Source organism: Cyanistes caeruleus, chromosome 16, assembly GCF_971803275.1.
Source record: "Cyanistes caeruleus chromosome 16, bCyaCae1.hap1.1, whole genome shotgun sequence".
In the NCBI taxonomy this organism is placed as follows: Eukaryota; Metazoa; Chordata; class Aves; order Passeriformes; family Paridae; genus Cyanistes; species Cyanistes caeruleus.
In genome coordinates this window covers 9,140,717-9,156,476 of record NC_141716.1, presented here as the reverse complement: position 1 = coordinate 9,156,476, position 15,760 = coordinate 9,140,717, and the positions used below count along the sequence as shown (strand labels likewise).

Sequence of the window (15,760 nt, the reverse complement as noted above, 5' to 3'; positions counted from 1 at the left end):
ACACCATTTCAGGGAATAAAAACCACAGGCCAGGCATGCAGGGAGGCACAGCACCAGCAATGCAGGCTCACATCCAGACCTGGAGTCTGGTGAGAGCAGCAGCGTGGGAAAAACTGCCCCACATTTATTTCAACATCATGCTCTCTGTAGTGAAGGAATGAGGGTCCAGAGCTGGTGAGCACCTTGGGCTGAGGAAAATGCACCCTCCAGCTCATTTGTCTGCTGACTGTGCACAGACAGGTCTGCAAGAGGCTGCTGTGCCCACTCAGGGTGGACTCAGGGACTCTGGGCTCCCTCCACGTCCAGCACTGTATTGATTTGGACAGCAACAAGCTAGAGGGGAGCAGGACAGTCCTTTGTGGATGGAATTGAATTGTTTTAAAGTTTTTAAACAAATTGGCTTTCTTCCTGGACTCTTAAATTAAAGAGCAATTAACTCTCAGTCTGGAAAGAGCTGATGGGCATTTCCTGGTTTGACTCTTCAAAATTTTGCCAAAATGATTAGTGAAATGAAAAATTGTCAACTCTCGAGGCAGGGCTGTCAGCCAATGCTCAAAGCATTTATCCAAGCTCAGACTCTTTTGGCCTGTAGACAGCAGGAAATGGTACAAAATGAGGGTGTAGGAAATGAGTAGCTGAGTAAAAAGGACACTGGCACAGCAGCTCCTGTACCTTAATGCTAATAATTATTAAAAAACTGCTGGTGTTATGGGCTTAGTAGAGAGCTGCCTTTTTCCCTTAGGGGGAGAAGATCAAGGCTAAACATCAGTTCCAGCTCGTGGGGACCTGTTGCTGGGTTTGTTAGTCACATGCACAAGTTTGTGCAGCAGGTTCAGTGCTGCCAGCACACAAACACTCCCCTGGTGATGCTGCACAACCCTCCCTCCCTTTGTTCTGGGGCTCCACAATATCCTGGAAATGTTGCTGAGAATATGTGAGAGCTCCAGGCTTCCCCAGTTACTAGAAAAGCCGGCAGCCTCCCTCCCTTTGATTTCCAAGCTCCTTCCCAACATTTAAAAGCTCAGATCTATTTTGTTTCTTCCGGAATTGCTAACCAAAGCTGACTCCTGAATGAATTCTGTCTCTGCTCCAGTTAGTCATCCCTCCAGGACAGATTTAGTAACTGCTCAGGGAAACCACATCGAAGCCAACAGTTCACCATTGGAAGGCAGCACCCACTCACTGTCAGCTTCATCTTTTTCTGAGCTAGAAAGCTCAAAGTGCAGCAACTGAGCCAGAATTAGGAGTGAGCCTCTAGCCTCACCTGTTGTGTAGGAAGGTGGATAAATTGATATGTACCTAGCCCCAAATCTGCCTGCAGGCTCAGGGAAGCTGCTGCAGAGACAGCAAGGACCTACAGCAGAGCTCAGCATCCCCATCTGCCAAAACACCCCGTGGGGCAAACATCCCTCCTGCATGACTGGAGCTCCAGGCAGGGCTATTGGAACTGCCTGAGCATCACCTCCTGAACCCCCACAGAGCTGCCAGAACATGGAGCTGCCCCTCTGCTCAAGCAATCTCACCCCAAGCTGCAGAATTAGTGATAAACATCACTAATCGTGTGTCTGACACGTTCACCGCCTGTGCTCCCGAAAGTTTGTGCTCTCCAGAGCCCTGCACTGGCTGACTGGAGGTGCACCATGTTAAAACCTGTCCTGGTAAACAACAACACCCCAAAGTACTGCAATGCATAAATATGAGTCACAACACTGATGCTTTCAGGTAGGGACAGTTTATTTGCCCCTTTGAACAAATAAGGCAAGATATTTGAGAAAGATCAAACAAAATCTCCTGTATCAAACTGAGAGGAATGCAATAAAAGTTACCTTTTCATACATATACAAACTAAAGACCCAACACTATTATATACAAACAGCCAGATCTTACAAAACAGCATTTCAAGTCAGCAGTTTATGCCAGTGTTGCTAATTTCTTTGTTACAAAAAAAGTTAAAGCTACAAACTTCACATTTGTAAGTCTCACATGACTGACACCATCAGTATCTCTGGGTTTTAGAAGCAAAGAGAATGGTTTGTCCAGAACCCTTTCCACAATGCAGATGGACCCAAGGAGCACATGAATACAGCTTCACAATTAAGCAAGTTTTTTGCTTAAAACTTTGTCAAAACATTCTTCCCTTATGGTACCAGCCTTGGCCATAGCTTGGAGGACTTTGAGAAATGAACAGGTACTGTGCTCCCAGACATTCTACACAGGGACCAAAAAGGGAAATATTTTCTCCAACAAATTGAAAATCAGTGAAGGAGAAAATAATTCCTCTGCACAACAGCTCCAAGTGCAAGAAACATCATTAAATCTCACCCACTGCAAGCACTTAAGAAAGGTTCAAAGACAGTTAAGCCATTGGACCAGTTTTAGTTATTTTGGTTTGTTTGCTACATTTTAAGACAATCACGTCAGCAAAGCAGAGTATTTCAAGAGTGCTTACATTCACTTACAGCAGTCACAGGTTGCATATTCTGTAAATAGACACCACCCTGTGGTGTCTCACCTAAAAGTTGGGGTTTCTAATGCCCTCTGATCTCTACAGTTATCTATACAGTGCAGAGGAAAAAATCCTTCCAGCAGAACAGGCTTGCCCCACGCCACACAGGCAGTGCAGAATCCACCATGTCACAGATCTCTGTGCCTGTCACACCAGAGGTGCTGGGCCAGACCCATCCAAGTGACTTATACAAGATCCAACTCTGACCACAGAACTCCCTGCTCAGCTGGAGGAGTTTCTTTGATGCAAAGGATGCTCATAAAAATTGCTCATCATAAAGACACGGTCAGGGCAAAGTTGATTGCACAGGTTCCAGATGAGCCCTGATGTTCCCCAGTACCTGAGGCTGACAGATTGCTGGCTATCCCAGGATCTACTCCTCCTGCAGCATCCTACCTGCACTGCTTACTGCCTCCCTTTTCCTTAGGGACAGTGTGATCCCCCTGCACTGTCACACTGAGACAAACCAATGCAAGGGGCCCTGCAGAGGGTAAGAATGGCTTGGTTCCTTTCACAGCTGAGGAGCAGAACTGTGAGCAGCAGCCAAGAGCCTGCTCCAGCGGGGAAACGAGACCCTACAGAAACATGAAACGAACACATCACCTCTGTAGCAGCATTTGATTCAGGAGACACTGCTGTGTAATCACCTAGGTGATGTACCAAGGCCTAGTTCAGAAACATGATGTGGAAACTGTTCCCTCTATCAGAGCAAAGTGAAAAAAGATTGGTAGAAGCACTTGCTCTGCCCAAACATCCCATCACATGCTAGGAACATGTGAAACTACACAGCTGTGCTGTTAGGGCCCACAGGACAGAGGCACTGCTCAGTCTCTGCCCTGCAAGCAGGCTTTGTGTTACTCTCCACTGATGTGAGCTGATTGCACCGTCCTCACAGTGATTGTACATGCTTGGGGCGTTGTGGTTGATTGAGCTGTGCTGGGCAGGGACAGCAGGGAAATTAAAAAACAAACAAACAACACAAGAACATCCAGAAGAACTGGAAGAGACTGAACCTCTTCCAGCAGGACACTGGCAATTATCTTCTCATCCAGATCAACTCTGCCTTTGCTCCACCACCATAAATGCACCTCTTTGTTGATTCAACAGTCTTTACTTTCAGTTTGACTCTCCTGATGTGCTAAACCTTGCAGAAATGTGAAGGATTGTGAAGTCAAGTTTTCATTCAAGCATCCAAAGATGTAAATTTGAAATGAAGCCTATAAAATATTTCACAAGCTGTGGAGATTTTTAAGTCCTCTAAGACACAGCTGAAGCACCTAATTCCTGAGAGAGGCTCACACAACTTCTACCCATTCAAATGCTGTTTCCTTTTCCCAGCACTCCATTCTCAGCAGGGTCTCCCTGAAGGACATTTCCAAACAGACAGACAAAGGGCTATCAGATCACTGACTGGCTTTTGGTTTTGAGTGGGTGTGGATTGTAAATTACAGAACGTAATTTCTTATGGAGGCACAACATGATCGTACAAATTCATGAAGTACACAAAACAAAGACAAAACTGAGGTCTTGAAGAAATCACACTTGCTTAAAGCACACAGTGTAAGGCATGGGGCTTATTACAGGCTTTTTAAAAACGGAGATTTAAGTTTCTTTCAAAAGAAACTTTGTACATGTTCTCACCTGTTCTCTTCAGTGACCTAAAACTTATCAGTACCTTAACAGTAGAAACAGTTAACAGCTTGAAATTGAGTCTGTGCATTCACAAAGGAAAAGAAAAACAAAATACCCACAAAAGAATCAGCTGTTACAGACAACAACCTGTATTAACTTAAACCAAAACGGACTCCTGAAAGTTCAGTTGAAAAGAGAGTGAGCCAACTTTCATTAGCCTATTTCTATCTGGTTCCTCTGGTTTAAAAACAATCCTCCTAAAAACAGTAACAGAACTCTTTTGGAATAATGTTTTAAATATATGTCTAACATTAAAACATACAATCAGGATTTTCCACGTAATGGCATTCCTGAGTTCACAAAGGTGCTATGGAAAAATAAACGAGCAGAAGTATTGCCCTCTATTTTGCTAGCATATTTCAATAGAAATCAATCTGTTCAGTAGTCACAAAAGCAAGGGGCTGATTGTTTGAGGATGGAAGAAGGTTCTACCCGTGGCTCAGAAGTTCTGCTGCCGCCGCTTCTTGGCTTCGATGGCATCGAGGATGGGCTGCCGCTTGGACTGGTACTTCTGGCGAATCTCCTCGATCTCCTGCTCCATCATGGGGTCCAGGGCAGACAGCCTCTTCTGAAGCTCATCCACGCTCCAAGTCTTCAGCTAGCAGGGAGACAAAAGAGGAACAGACACTGGCATCAGTGCAGCCACCACCCACACACCTGCAGGGATCCTGCTGCTCCTGACGGCCACAGCGCATCTTCCAGCAGGGAGAGACACAAAGAGTTCTGCTCCAGGCTGCTGCTCCCAGTGAGAGTGGTGTGAGCCTCAGGGTACTGCTCCTGCTCATTTCACAGGTACATTACATGCTCTGGTTACTGGCACTGTGAGCACACAACCAACCAGTGAAATGTTTCCCCCATGGAGTTGCTTTTCTAATGCTTCGTTTTTGCTTAGGACAGAAATCCTGCACTGAGATGGAAGGAAAGCAAAGTTCTCTTCTCCTCCCTTTTCCTTGCAACTAAACCTCCTTATGCTAAATGATAAAAGGAGACACAGGGAACAGGAAGAAAATCAGATCATTGACAAAAGCTGCATGTGAAAAAAAAAAGACAATTATGTACAATCAGGCTGCATCTCAGTCATGGTGAGGAATTCAGACCCTGCTACACCAGAAATCCCAGAGCACAAGCACACAGCAGGTCACTTTGGGTCAGCCTTGTACTGATAAAATATGCAAGTACAATTTGTATTTTCCTGTACACGTGAAGATGTCAGGCTCATCTGGACAGGCTCCCTCTCCCTGAATTCCCTCTCTGCCCGACCTTTGTTTAACTGGCTGTCTTGTCCGTGCCAATTTGCTGAGAACTGGCACAGGAAAGTTTTTTTCTGTGATTACAGATGCCAAGTGTGGCCTGGGACAGCCCAGATCGTCCACAGCTACAGCCTTTATGAAATGCTATAATACTGTAACTGGTGGAACAGACAGGATTTTAGTATAATGTTAAAAATACGTACACTGGAAGTGTTTCAAATGTTTACTTAAGCACCAGTCCTTTCCCCATCCAAGACCAAGTGACCACAGTAGAGACTGTTTTACAGACACAGGACAGAAATGACTGTGCAGCACCTGCTATCAGTAAGCACCTGCTGTGGATGCTAAAAATATGCAAAATAATTTTGATTGTGCACAAAGAACTGTCAATTTTTATTTTTTTTTTTTTTTGCTTCCACCAAATGTCATAATTAAGTGACTTTATTTTCATGCAAGTGGGGCTGTCCTAGTTTAGCTGTTAATTAGTCAGCTGTCATGGTTATTCTTCAAGCCGTTTCTGAACCAAAACAAGGAGTGAAATGTTTGCTGCCTACTATAAGACAACAAATGAATGTTTAATGGCAGTTTGCATCACTTCTGAAAACTAAGATATGGAACTCCTGATGCCTTTTCCTGAGGTGGGAGAGATATCAGTCCCTAAATCACAAAGTCACCTGCTACCTAATTTCTCACAATGTCTTTTGAAGTTCTTTAGCATATTCTGGTAAATGAGACCTTTCCTAGTTGCTGTTTCAAGATCACAAACCCATTTTAATAATCCAGGCATATATAAAACAACCTTTTTGCCCAGGGTATACAGTCTTTCAGCCTTTCCAATCAGGCATCTGTTCATTAGAAAGACAAAGCACTTCCTCCACAAAGATATATATTATTTATACACATTAATGCAACTTTAACAGGCTGCAGTTTAAGTTGATGCATGGCACCAGTTGCCTTTTCACACTAATTTATTAAGGAGCAGGTAATTATTCAACATTCCACTTCCTCACAGTCTAGGGAATTGAAAAGTCAAATAAAAATGCAAAAGAGAAGAAAATATTATTACAAGTACTGAATACATATACTAAGCAGCTACAGCTCTCCCAGTGCTGGACTGCTTAAAGGGAGTACTGGAACAAATCTAAAACACCTTGCTCAAGGCTTAAGCCAAATATTAGATGTGAGAAATTGCCCTAGGGCTGCAATCTTCCAGGGATGCCCTCTGAGCCTTCCTCCTCAAGTGCTTGGGTGCTGCTTAGAGCCAGAAACAAAGTGCCTGAGCTGGCAGAGCAGATGGACAGCGATGGGCTCTCCAGAGCTCGTGGCAGTAGGAAAACACTGCCCTCCTGCTGTCCTTGAACAGGATGGAGCATCCCGGGACATCCTTCGTGCACACCGACACACAAAGTCTTCCTGCAAAGCGTAAGAGCCGCTTGCCAAGGGACACAACAGCTTTGACAATTTCCAGGACTGTGTTTGTCAGGACAGATGGCTCAACAGTGTGGAAGATGCTGGAGCACAGTGAAGCCTGGAGTGGGCAAAGCCCACAGATTTATATTAATACGAGCCAGCTGGGAAGTGGGTTACGTGCATGACGCAGAGCGGCTGCTTACGGAGCCTGATCACGGGTTGAACACGACAGGGATGGTGGGAGAAGGAAGGGAGGCAAGTCCATGTGGCCCAGGAATCTGGGAACACAGGAACATCCTGTGTGCAGTGCTGTGTCAGTGAGGATGAGCAACTCGCAGAGTTTTCGTCTGGAACGATGGCACGCTGTCTGTGAACGCCACACTGCTCCTGAAAGAGGTGGAGAAGCCAGAGGGCAACGCTGGTGAAAGGCCCAGGAGGTGACTGCTCAGCCCAGATGAGCTGATGGGAGACTGACAGGTCCCCAGTGGGTAAGGAGAGCCACGAGAGCCGTGCAGAGCAGGGGACACCCAGCCCTCTGCTCCCGCTGCGACAGCAAGAGCCTGGGGACCTGGCCTGGGCAATTACTCAGCCTGTCCTTCCACTCACACACATCTTTGGAAGGAAAAAAACCAAACTGTTCAAAATGGGATGGCCTTCATTTCACTTTGCTGCCTGGCATTTCACTGAAAGGCAATGCCACGGACAGGCTTTCTCCCAGAAATGAAGTTTTAGACTCCAGTGTATCTGTTTCTGCACTCCTGGGACACTGACATTATTCTCTAAGAGAAACGCCAGGAGCAAAATAAGACAAGAAGGACAAGGACAGCATCTCATGACAGACGGTTACTCGGGGTAAAATCTCAGCGCTGAGCAGCTGCAATTAGAGCTGGTTTTAGCCACGGGCTCAGTCCCATTCCTCTCCTCACTTCTCAGCAATTCCTCTGCTCTAAGAAGTCTAACTGTCTCTGTAAAAGCTATCTATTTTTGTCCATGCTGATCAAATACCTAAGACAAACTTTTAAAGGAAGGAATCTCATTTCAAATGTAAAGCTGGATAAAAAATACTTGTTCTAAGGTTGGCCAAACAAATCTATCAAAATGGTGAGGAGGCAGCACAGTGAAACTCTTCCAGCATGCTTGTATGTTCAGAAAGCTAGTTTTTAACCATTTGATTAACAGTTGTGTTTTCACTTGAGGTTTTGAGAACGATCTTAACTCTGTAAAAATGCCCAACTGAAGACAAACATCAGAGGTGGAAGTGTTCATCTGAAAGCCTCTCACCCACAGCCACTGGATGTTGTTTGTTTTCTTCAGACACCACTGACAGCAATGTCTTGTTTTAATATGCTGATGATCTCTACTGTATAATTCAGAAAGACATAAATAATTATATCCTTTGGAAGGACATAACCTACAGCCTTTCCATGCCTACGCAGTAGTGATGGACAAATCAGGAACAGATCATTTGAAATATAATTTCTTCCTCAAGGAGATGATTTTTAAGCTATTCATGACATTCCTTTGTCAGCATTTCTGACAGATTTGCAGGCAGCTACCCCACTGAATAATGTTCAACTCACCAAACTGCTTCTGAGTTGCAATTCTTTCAAATCAGCATTTTAAAAACAGGGAGAAAAAAGCCCCACTTGCATTTCTTACAGTCAGGTAAAGTGTCACAGCAACATGATATTCTACTGAATGTAAATCAACCTAAGCAGCAAAAAGGAGAATTAATATAAACTCTCTGCAGCCACAGATTTGGTATTCAAGGGCACCACAGTCTGAACTCTATACCTCTGCTGTTCTGTCCTAAGCAGGACACAGCCCAAAACCCTGCCGTGGTATTTTTAAACAGCCCACGCCAGATTTCTGTTTCACATAAAACAAAAAAAGTCTGTTATAAAACACAAAGCCTAGAGAATCAACTCAGCCTCAGGCCTGCCCCCATGAAAACCAAACAAAAACCCCAAATGGTGAAAACTTATTGAATTAGAAGCCGATGCAAATAATTTATCACAGTCTTCTTAATACCCACAGCCCTCACTGAGCAGCCCCTGAGCTGGTTTGCCTGCAGCAAGGTCTGCAGCTTGACCAGTTTGGGACTTGGCACATTTTCTGGTCCCTCAATAGAAGCACAAGGTCACCACTGCCTGGACCAGCCTGTCCTACTGACATAAATACTGCAGTCCAGTAACCCCCCAGTCACTTCAGCCATCGTTCTTATTTGCTCCTCTAGCAAAACCACTGCCAGCCAAATCTCCTTGCTGCACAAATCATGGGCATCAAATAGAAATGAGCTGTTTCCCAGCAGCTTTCACACATTTCTCCCCCAGCAAAGGGTTTTGGCCAAGCTCTAGCTCACTGACTGCACAGGAATCAAAAAATATTATTTTGGGGCAAGTGAAAATCATGATCCTCCTGAAACTTTCTTTTTACTCACTGACACTGAATTTGATCCCTGCATTTGGCACAAAGCCTTTTCTTTGCGTGTCTGCAACGTTTCAAGCTATCTGGGCTTTGCTTTTAAATACTGACTTTGAAGTCCTGAGGCTTGTGCCAAACAGGAACCCTCCCTCCCCTGGGTGGGGATGCAGTTTTTCTACCATCACTTTTCAAATGTGCAGATGGACCCTGACTTCTGGAACAAAACTGGAATATGTATGACGCTGGTGAGATGAAGTTACTTTTCCTCCTGGTGAAAGCATTTGCAGAGTTTTACAGAAGGAGAATATTTTCAAGTCTTGGTACTACAACCAATCCTACAAATAAAATTAAATTGTTCTCTTCTCCCTTAGCCCTCTAGCCATATTCCTCTATCATAATTCCTGTGAGTTTGAACACTTGTCTTCCACATGCTCAGGGTGTTTCCCGAATATCCTCCCACAGTTACCAAGAGCCTGTGGCTTTTTAGAAAGAAAACACCCAGCTGCAGCAATCCCTCTGCCTGCCTTTCACCCAGATATTCCAGGTGGCATTTACTGCTCAACATAACTTGATGTCAAACTTTTAAGTTTTATATAGCCTTTAGAAAAACTGGCTTTGGCAATTATCACTTCATAAGGGGCAGTGGGAGTTTGAAGACTAAAATACAAAAGTAATAAAATTGCAGCTTCCCACGCTACACAGGGAAATAAATTCTTAGTAGAAAAGATATGAGCTAGATGAGAGCTAAGGAAAAACAAATTAATTGTCTATTTAGCACAGCTTTTATTGTTATAGCTTCCTTTTAAGCCTAGTTTTATGCTGCAATCTAACAGTTCTTGACTGCATACCCAGTGATCAAAGACCCCCACAAAACTCATCAATCCCATCAGCAGGGAGCACAACCCATCATTATTTTTGTGTGTATTTATTAAATGTGGCTGGAGAAGGGGTTTTACCCAAATCAAGTTACCCAAGCTATGCTAAACATTAAATGCCAAATAGGAATTTCTTTGCTGTTAGAGACAGTGAGAAGTTTTACCCCAGTAATACAGCAGCAACAGTTTACTTTGGAAAAACAGAACCAGAACAACCAACTGGGACTTCAGTTGTGTGGAAGCCTCTCAGGGGAGGCTCACTGATGATGACACTCGACAGCAGAAGTGGCTACAAATCAGAGACAAGTAGAAAACAATTCCTACAAGTTAAATTAAATGTTCAGGTGTCCTTTAGGAAGGAAGGCTCTTCACAGAAGAGGATAATTAAACTCTTGCTTCACTTGACCTTGGCTATCACCAAGGCTATCAAGATGCTTCCCTACTGATAAAACCAAGGGCACACTCACACTTCCTTCTCCAGAACCCTGCAGATCAGTTCGATGTGTGTTCACCTCAACTCCTGAACTTTCCTTCTGTCACCTCCTCAAACAGAATTTTATTTGCTTTTTATGTTTGCAGCAACCACCTTGGGGCAGAGCAGCCTGCAGCACACACGAGAGCAGTGACCACAAGCCAGGGAGGGGTGTCAGAACTCAGGGATTCATCAATGTCAGCTCTGACAAGTGTAAGAGCTGAGATTATCCCAGAATTAACTTTCTGTAACTTGAAAGACTGGTTAAACAAGGTATCCATTAAATTCTAATATCAAATATACTCTGAGGACACAGATTACTCAAAAGTACTATGCACTTTTTTCAAAACCAGAAAAAAAAGTCCTCAATTTTTCTGGCCAAAATTAAATGTGGAAGGTAATTTCTCATGCTAAACAGTGCTCCAGACTTTAGATCTTGAAGATGGTGATATAAATTACTGTTGGAATAGCATGCCATTTTTTCCCATAGCATTTTTCCTGAAATGCTGCCTCAATACCACTTGGCATACTTTCAATCACTGCTCTAAAAATTAAGTGCCTTGTTCTCCTTCAGGTTTCCAGCACAAGGAAGCCTTGATGTAATGTACAAGCAGGCATTAACTATTTATTCACTTTAAGTTGTCAAATGCAAAGGACACAAGGACCTACTGGCACTTTCTGACCATTTTTCCTCATCCATCAGCTCCCTACAACTCCACAGATCTGTCAAGCAGCCACGCTACAGAGGGGCTGCAGTAAATCAGAACAAGCCCTTTTGCCTACACAAGCACTAATTATCTTGATTTTCCTCCCTTTTAGCATCAGCATGTCAGTGAAGTTTCTCACTGTTACGAAAGCAGTGGATGAAATGCACTCATTGTGGGATTTCATGCAAGATTAAAAATACAGATATTAATCTTTCAAAAGATTTGAAAAATAAGTCTCAGCAGCACAAGCTTCTGCTTTTAACGCATCTTAATTATTTAGGCAATGTACTGGCAAAACACATCATGGGCTGCAGTGTCCAGCACCAGCCAAAACAGCACTGCAGCTGCCACTGCCCAAAGGAAGAGAACAGGAGCTGTGATCAGGGCACATCTGGGCACTGCTCTCAGGCCACCTCACCTGAACAGCAGATGGCTTTCCACAAAGAAACACTTCCAAGAGATCATCAGATCACCTACAGCTCAAGCCAGCTGAAGCCAGTTAAATATTTAAGTGCAATCACAGCATCCCTCTTGTGGAAGATGGACACGACCACAGACTCAGCCCCTGATCCCCAGCTGAACTGGGAAAGTGCATCCTAACAGGGAGCTCTATCAGAGACCCAGGGCCTCTCCAGTGAGGTGTTTGTGATGGCTCCACCTCACTGGCACAGATGTGGAGCTACTGAAAGCGAAGCACCTCGCTGTTGTGCTGCCAGGAAGGAACTCAGTTACTTCTCCATGTAATCCTGCTTACTTGATTGAAATAAAGGTTCACAACACCAGCCCATGGCATCAATACTACCCCTACAGAATTTCTGGGGGGCCATGTGTGCCATCCTCCTCCCTGGAAGGTCATGTCTAAACTGGAAACTGGCTCTGCAGGAATGACAGCTGCCAAGAGCTCTCTCCCCAGCCTGCTCCCCCAGCACAGGACACAGGAAAATGTCCTCAGTTCCAGGAAAAGCTCCTCTGTTCCAGCACCACTGCTGGAGTCTCACCTGAGGCCACTGCTCTTCTCTAGCAAGAACTGCCACAGCTCTGCTACTCCACTGTACCTTACTTGAGGCTACATTTACACCCCTAATGTTTGATCCTGCTGGTTCAGCAAGGACCTTTCCCAGTCACTCCTCGAGCAGCCCATTCCCGTGCTCAGCTCTGGACACACAGCTGCTCCTCACCAGCCCAGAGAAACCTCTGCCTTCCCACCCTCCCCACAGCTTGGAATTTTCCCCTATTCCTCAAAAGCCTTTAGGAACCAGAGGGCAGCTTTGCTGTTGGCAAGGCATCAGGAAATGCCCAATTTCAGAGGATTACAGTAACCATCCCATTCCCCCTGGCTACCCAGACAGAGCTGTGGGCACACCACAGCCTGGATCAACAGCACTGGCATCCCTGGGTGCTCTTAGCCAAGAACTGCACTTCACTAATCCCTGCTGTAATCCTCACAAGGCTCAGGAAAGAAGCACAACCACAGAATCTCTGCAAGCTGTTACTGCCCTCAGCATGGTCCTGAAGTATTAAGGAAGAAAACCCATCCAAAGGTTTACTCACTGATATGAGTGCTGAGTGATCATTAAAGAAAATAAAGCTTTTTATAAAAAGAACAATTCATTTTAATCTTCTGAGCTCCAAGATTAAATTTCCTTTCTTTAGCCTTTGTGTCAATTATGAGTATGAATAGCCCCATTCACTTCCAAAATCATCCCAAGTCCTGTACACACTTAATCTAAACAAAGGGGATGACAAATTGTGTCAGTGTTATTCTGCAGCACTGAACTTCAAGAAGTCCAAACCTTGAAATCCTTTAGGAACTTAGAAAGTGGCTGACTAATCCTATAACCACAGAGACAAGTTATCTCACTGCTATTCTTTATTCTTTTTTCAGTAACTGAATTACAAACCAAGCTAAAAGGTCAGCCTGTCTGGACAAGCAAGCAAAAACAAAAAGTGCAAAAAAGGAGCACCGTTTGCTTTTAAAAAGCACTTGCTTGCCAGAGGTTTGATTAAATAAAAACAGCAGGGCTCTTTTCCTTCCCTAAGTGATTATGATTTAATTTTCTTAAGTAAGAGTACAAAAATACCTCTGAACATGCTAAAATAAATCATGTCATTAGGCCACGAGGATATGGCTAGCTGCACAACTCAACTATAAAGTACACAGCTGATAAACATGAGGGTTTTTTTGGGTTTTTTTTCTTAGAAGAGCCAATATACCAGAAAATGCTAATTCCTTTAAATCAAACAAATGTTTTTTACAAATCAAAAAAGTTTAACAAAGTTCTTCTAGGAAGGGTACATATGTCCATAAAGGAGCTTCCTTCCAATTCCAGGTGCCCTTCACCCCTCTCTCCTTTGCTCCTAAGGGTTCTACTTGCTGAAGGATTAACAATTAATTTCTTCATTCAGGATCACTTACCCTGAATAAAGCAGAACAAGTGAAGAATTAAGAATACCTGAACTCAGGTTCATTCACTCACACAACATTACTCAGTATGAAACACTGCTGTAACTGAAGTGGTAACCAATTAATTAACGCTAAATCAGTACTCCAGCACAGCCTTTATTAATGATGTGCAGTAAGAAGCATCATTAACATATCTGAAGACTTCATACACTCAAATCTGCAAGGCACAGTGAAGGCTTAAAACACACGGTTTCAGTTTCAAAGGCTTAAGACTACATCATCCATGGCAAGCAGCCATTATAGCTTTAAATAACTTGGGCCTATTCATCTTAAAGAGTATTAAACTTTAGTCAAAAACATTTTTGGGTCTTAGTCTCCCATTTTAGCTCCAGGAGAGCTGCTCAAAGGGGTTTGTTTCCAGGAAGACCCCACATTGTCGACCCAAAAGTGAGGCTCATTACAAAACCTTGGCCCAACACTGCTCTGCCTCCTGTTTCACTCAGGGAAAGGAGGAAACAGCTGCAACTCGAAGGGAAAAAAGACATGAGAGAGAATTACGAGCTTTCTGAGGCAAGACTGAATTACAGAGATTTCCAGGGCATTCTGAAGAAATGAACAGCTGCATGTCCATGTCTTTAAAGCCAGGGGCATGCATTTAATATTTAAGAGGAAAACATTTTTTGGGACAGTCCCCAAGTGAACCATCTCCACAAAATCCATCTTGAATTAACCTGCACAATTCACTATGAAAGGTTTCCCCAGTTGTTCACTTGGGTATCCATTTATAATGATCCTACATGATGGCAGGACACAAAAGAAAGAATCAAACACTTCAGGTCTGAATAATATTCCTTTCAGACTGTATCAGTCTATATGTATTAAGCTGTTCTTTCTCCCTCTTCCTGAAGGTCAAAGCTTTATGAATCATAGAATAGCTTGGGTTGGAAGGGACTTTAAAGCTCATCCAGTGCCACCCCTGCCATGGCAGGGACACCTCCCATTGTCCCAGCTGCTCCAAGCCCTGTCCAGCCTGGCCTTGGGCACTGCCAGGGATCCAGGGACAGCCCCAGCTGCTCTGGGCACCCTGTGCCAGGGCCTCACACCCTCACAGGGAAGGATTTCACCCCAATATCTGATCTAAGACACCCAAAAGTTACACACACCAGTTATGCTGGCAATAAGCAATGCCTCGCTGTTTCTGCAGGTTTGAAAGTAACACAAGAAGAGGCTGCTCAAGGTCAAATGCAGCAGGACCAGCAGTCAGAGCTGAGATAACTTTGCTCCTCTCACAGCTCATCATTTCAGGCACTTGTCCAGATGAGATCCTGCCCACTGGAAAGTGTTCACAGAGGCCTGCTGGAGGCTTCATCCCCCGGCTTTTCCAGATGGTCCAGACTCCATCCCCCAAGAGGCAATCCAGAGCAGCTATAATAGACTCTCCATGCAAAGAGCCTCCAAAAGGAGCCCTTTTTGCTACAGATGAGAAAAACCTGGACAAGCTTGTCTTTTTAAGCTACATTACCCTTTACAAACATTTGCACTGACAGATGAGCTGGAAGAAGATTTCAGAAGCATTTCAAATAGATCTCGTTTCAGCAGCAGTGTTCTTTCTTTAAAAAAGATGCTGTGCCAAGAACACATCCAGCCCTGAAAACAGATCTCAAGGCATAACAAGGCTCAAACACGTTTTCTGAAGAATTCAATGTGGTCAGAGAGTATTTTTCCAGCATCATACCTTCAATTATTAACTCCTCTCCCCTTTCTCTCCAAGCAGAAATGCCTGTTGCAGCCTGACTTTAACCATACAGCAGCAGTGGAACAAACCAAGTAATCACAGATCCAGGATGAAGTTCTTTTAGTTACTTAGTTCATCTGCAAAACTTTCAGTCAATGTCTTAGCAGATTAAATCTACAGTAGGTAAGGGGCCTCCAAGATAATCCAGGATGTTGAATTTACAAGTCTGAGCACTCTGATATGAAGTCGATTTCAGGTTACATTATTTCAGTCTCCATTAAGGGA

At 44.1% G+C, this 15,760-nt stretch overlaps 1 protein-coding gene across 2 annotated transcripts in view; it reads right to left on the bottom strand.

Moving 5' to 3' along the window:
• Positions 1-1,716: 1,716 nt before the first annotated feature.
• STK4 (serine/threonine kinase 4) overlaps positions 1,717-15,760 on the bottom strand; it is a 45,628-nt gene continuing 31,584 nt past the window's right edge. For both annotated transcript variants that reach the window (XM_086852811.1, XM_086852810.1), the window contains one exon: positions 1,717-4,796. In XM_086852811.1, the coding sequence (XP_086708937.1) occupies positions 4,638-4,796 (159 nt within the window). In that variant the 3' untranslated portion in view covers positions 1,717-4,637. The remainder of the gene's footprint in view (positions 4,797-15,760) is intronic.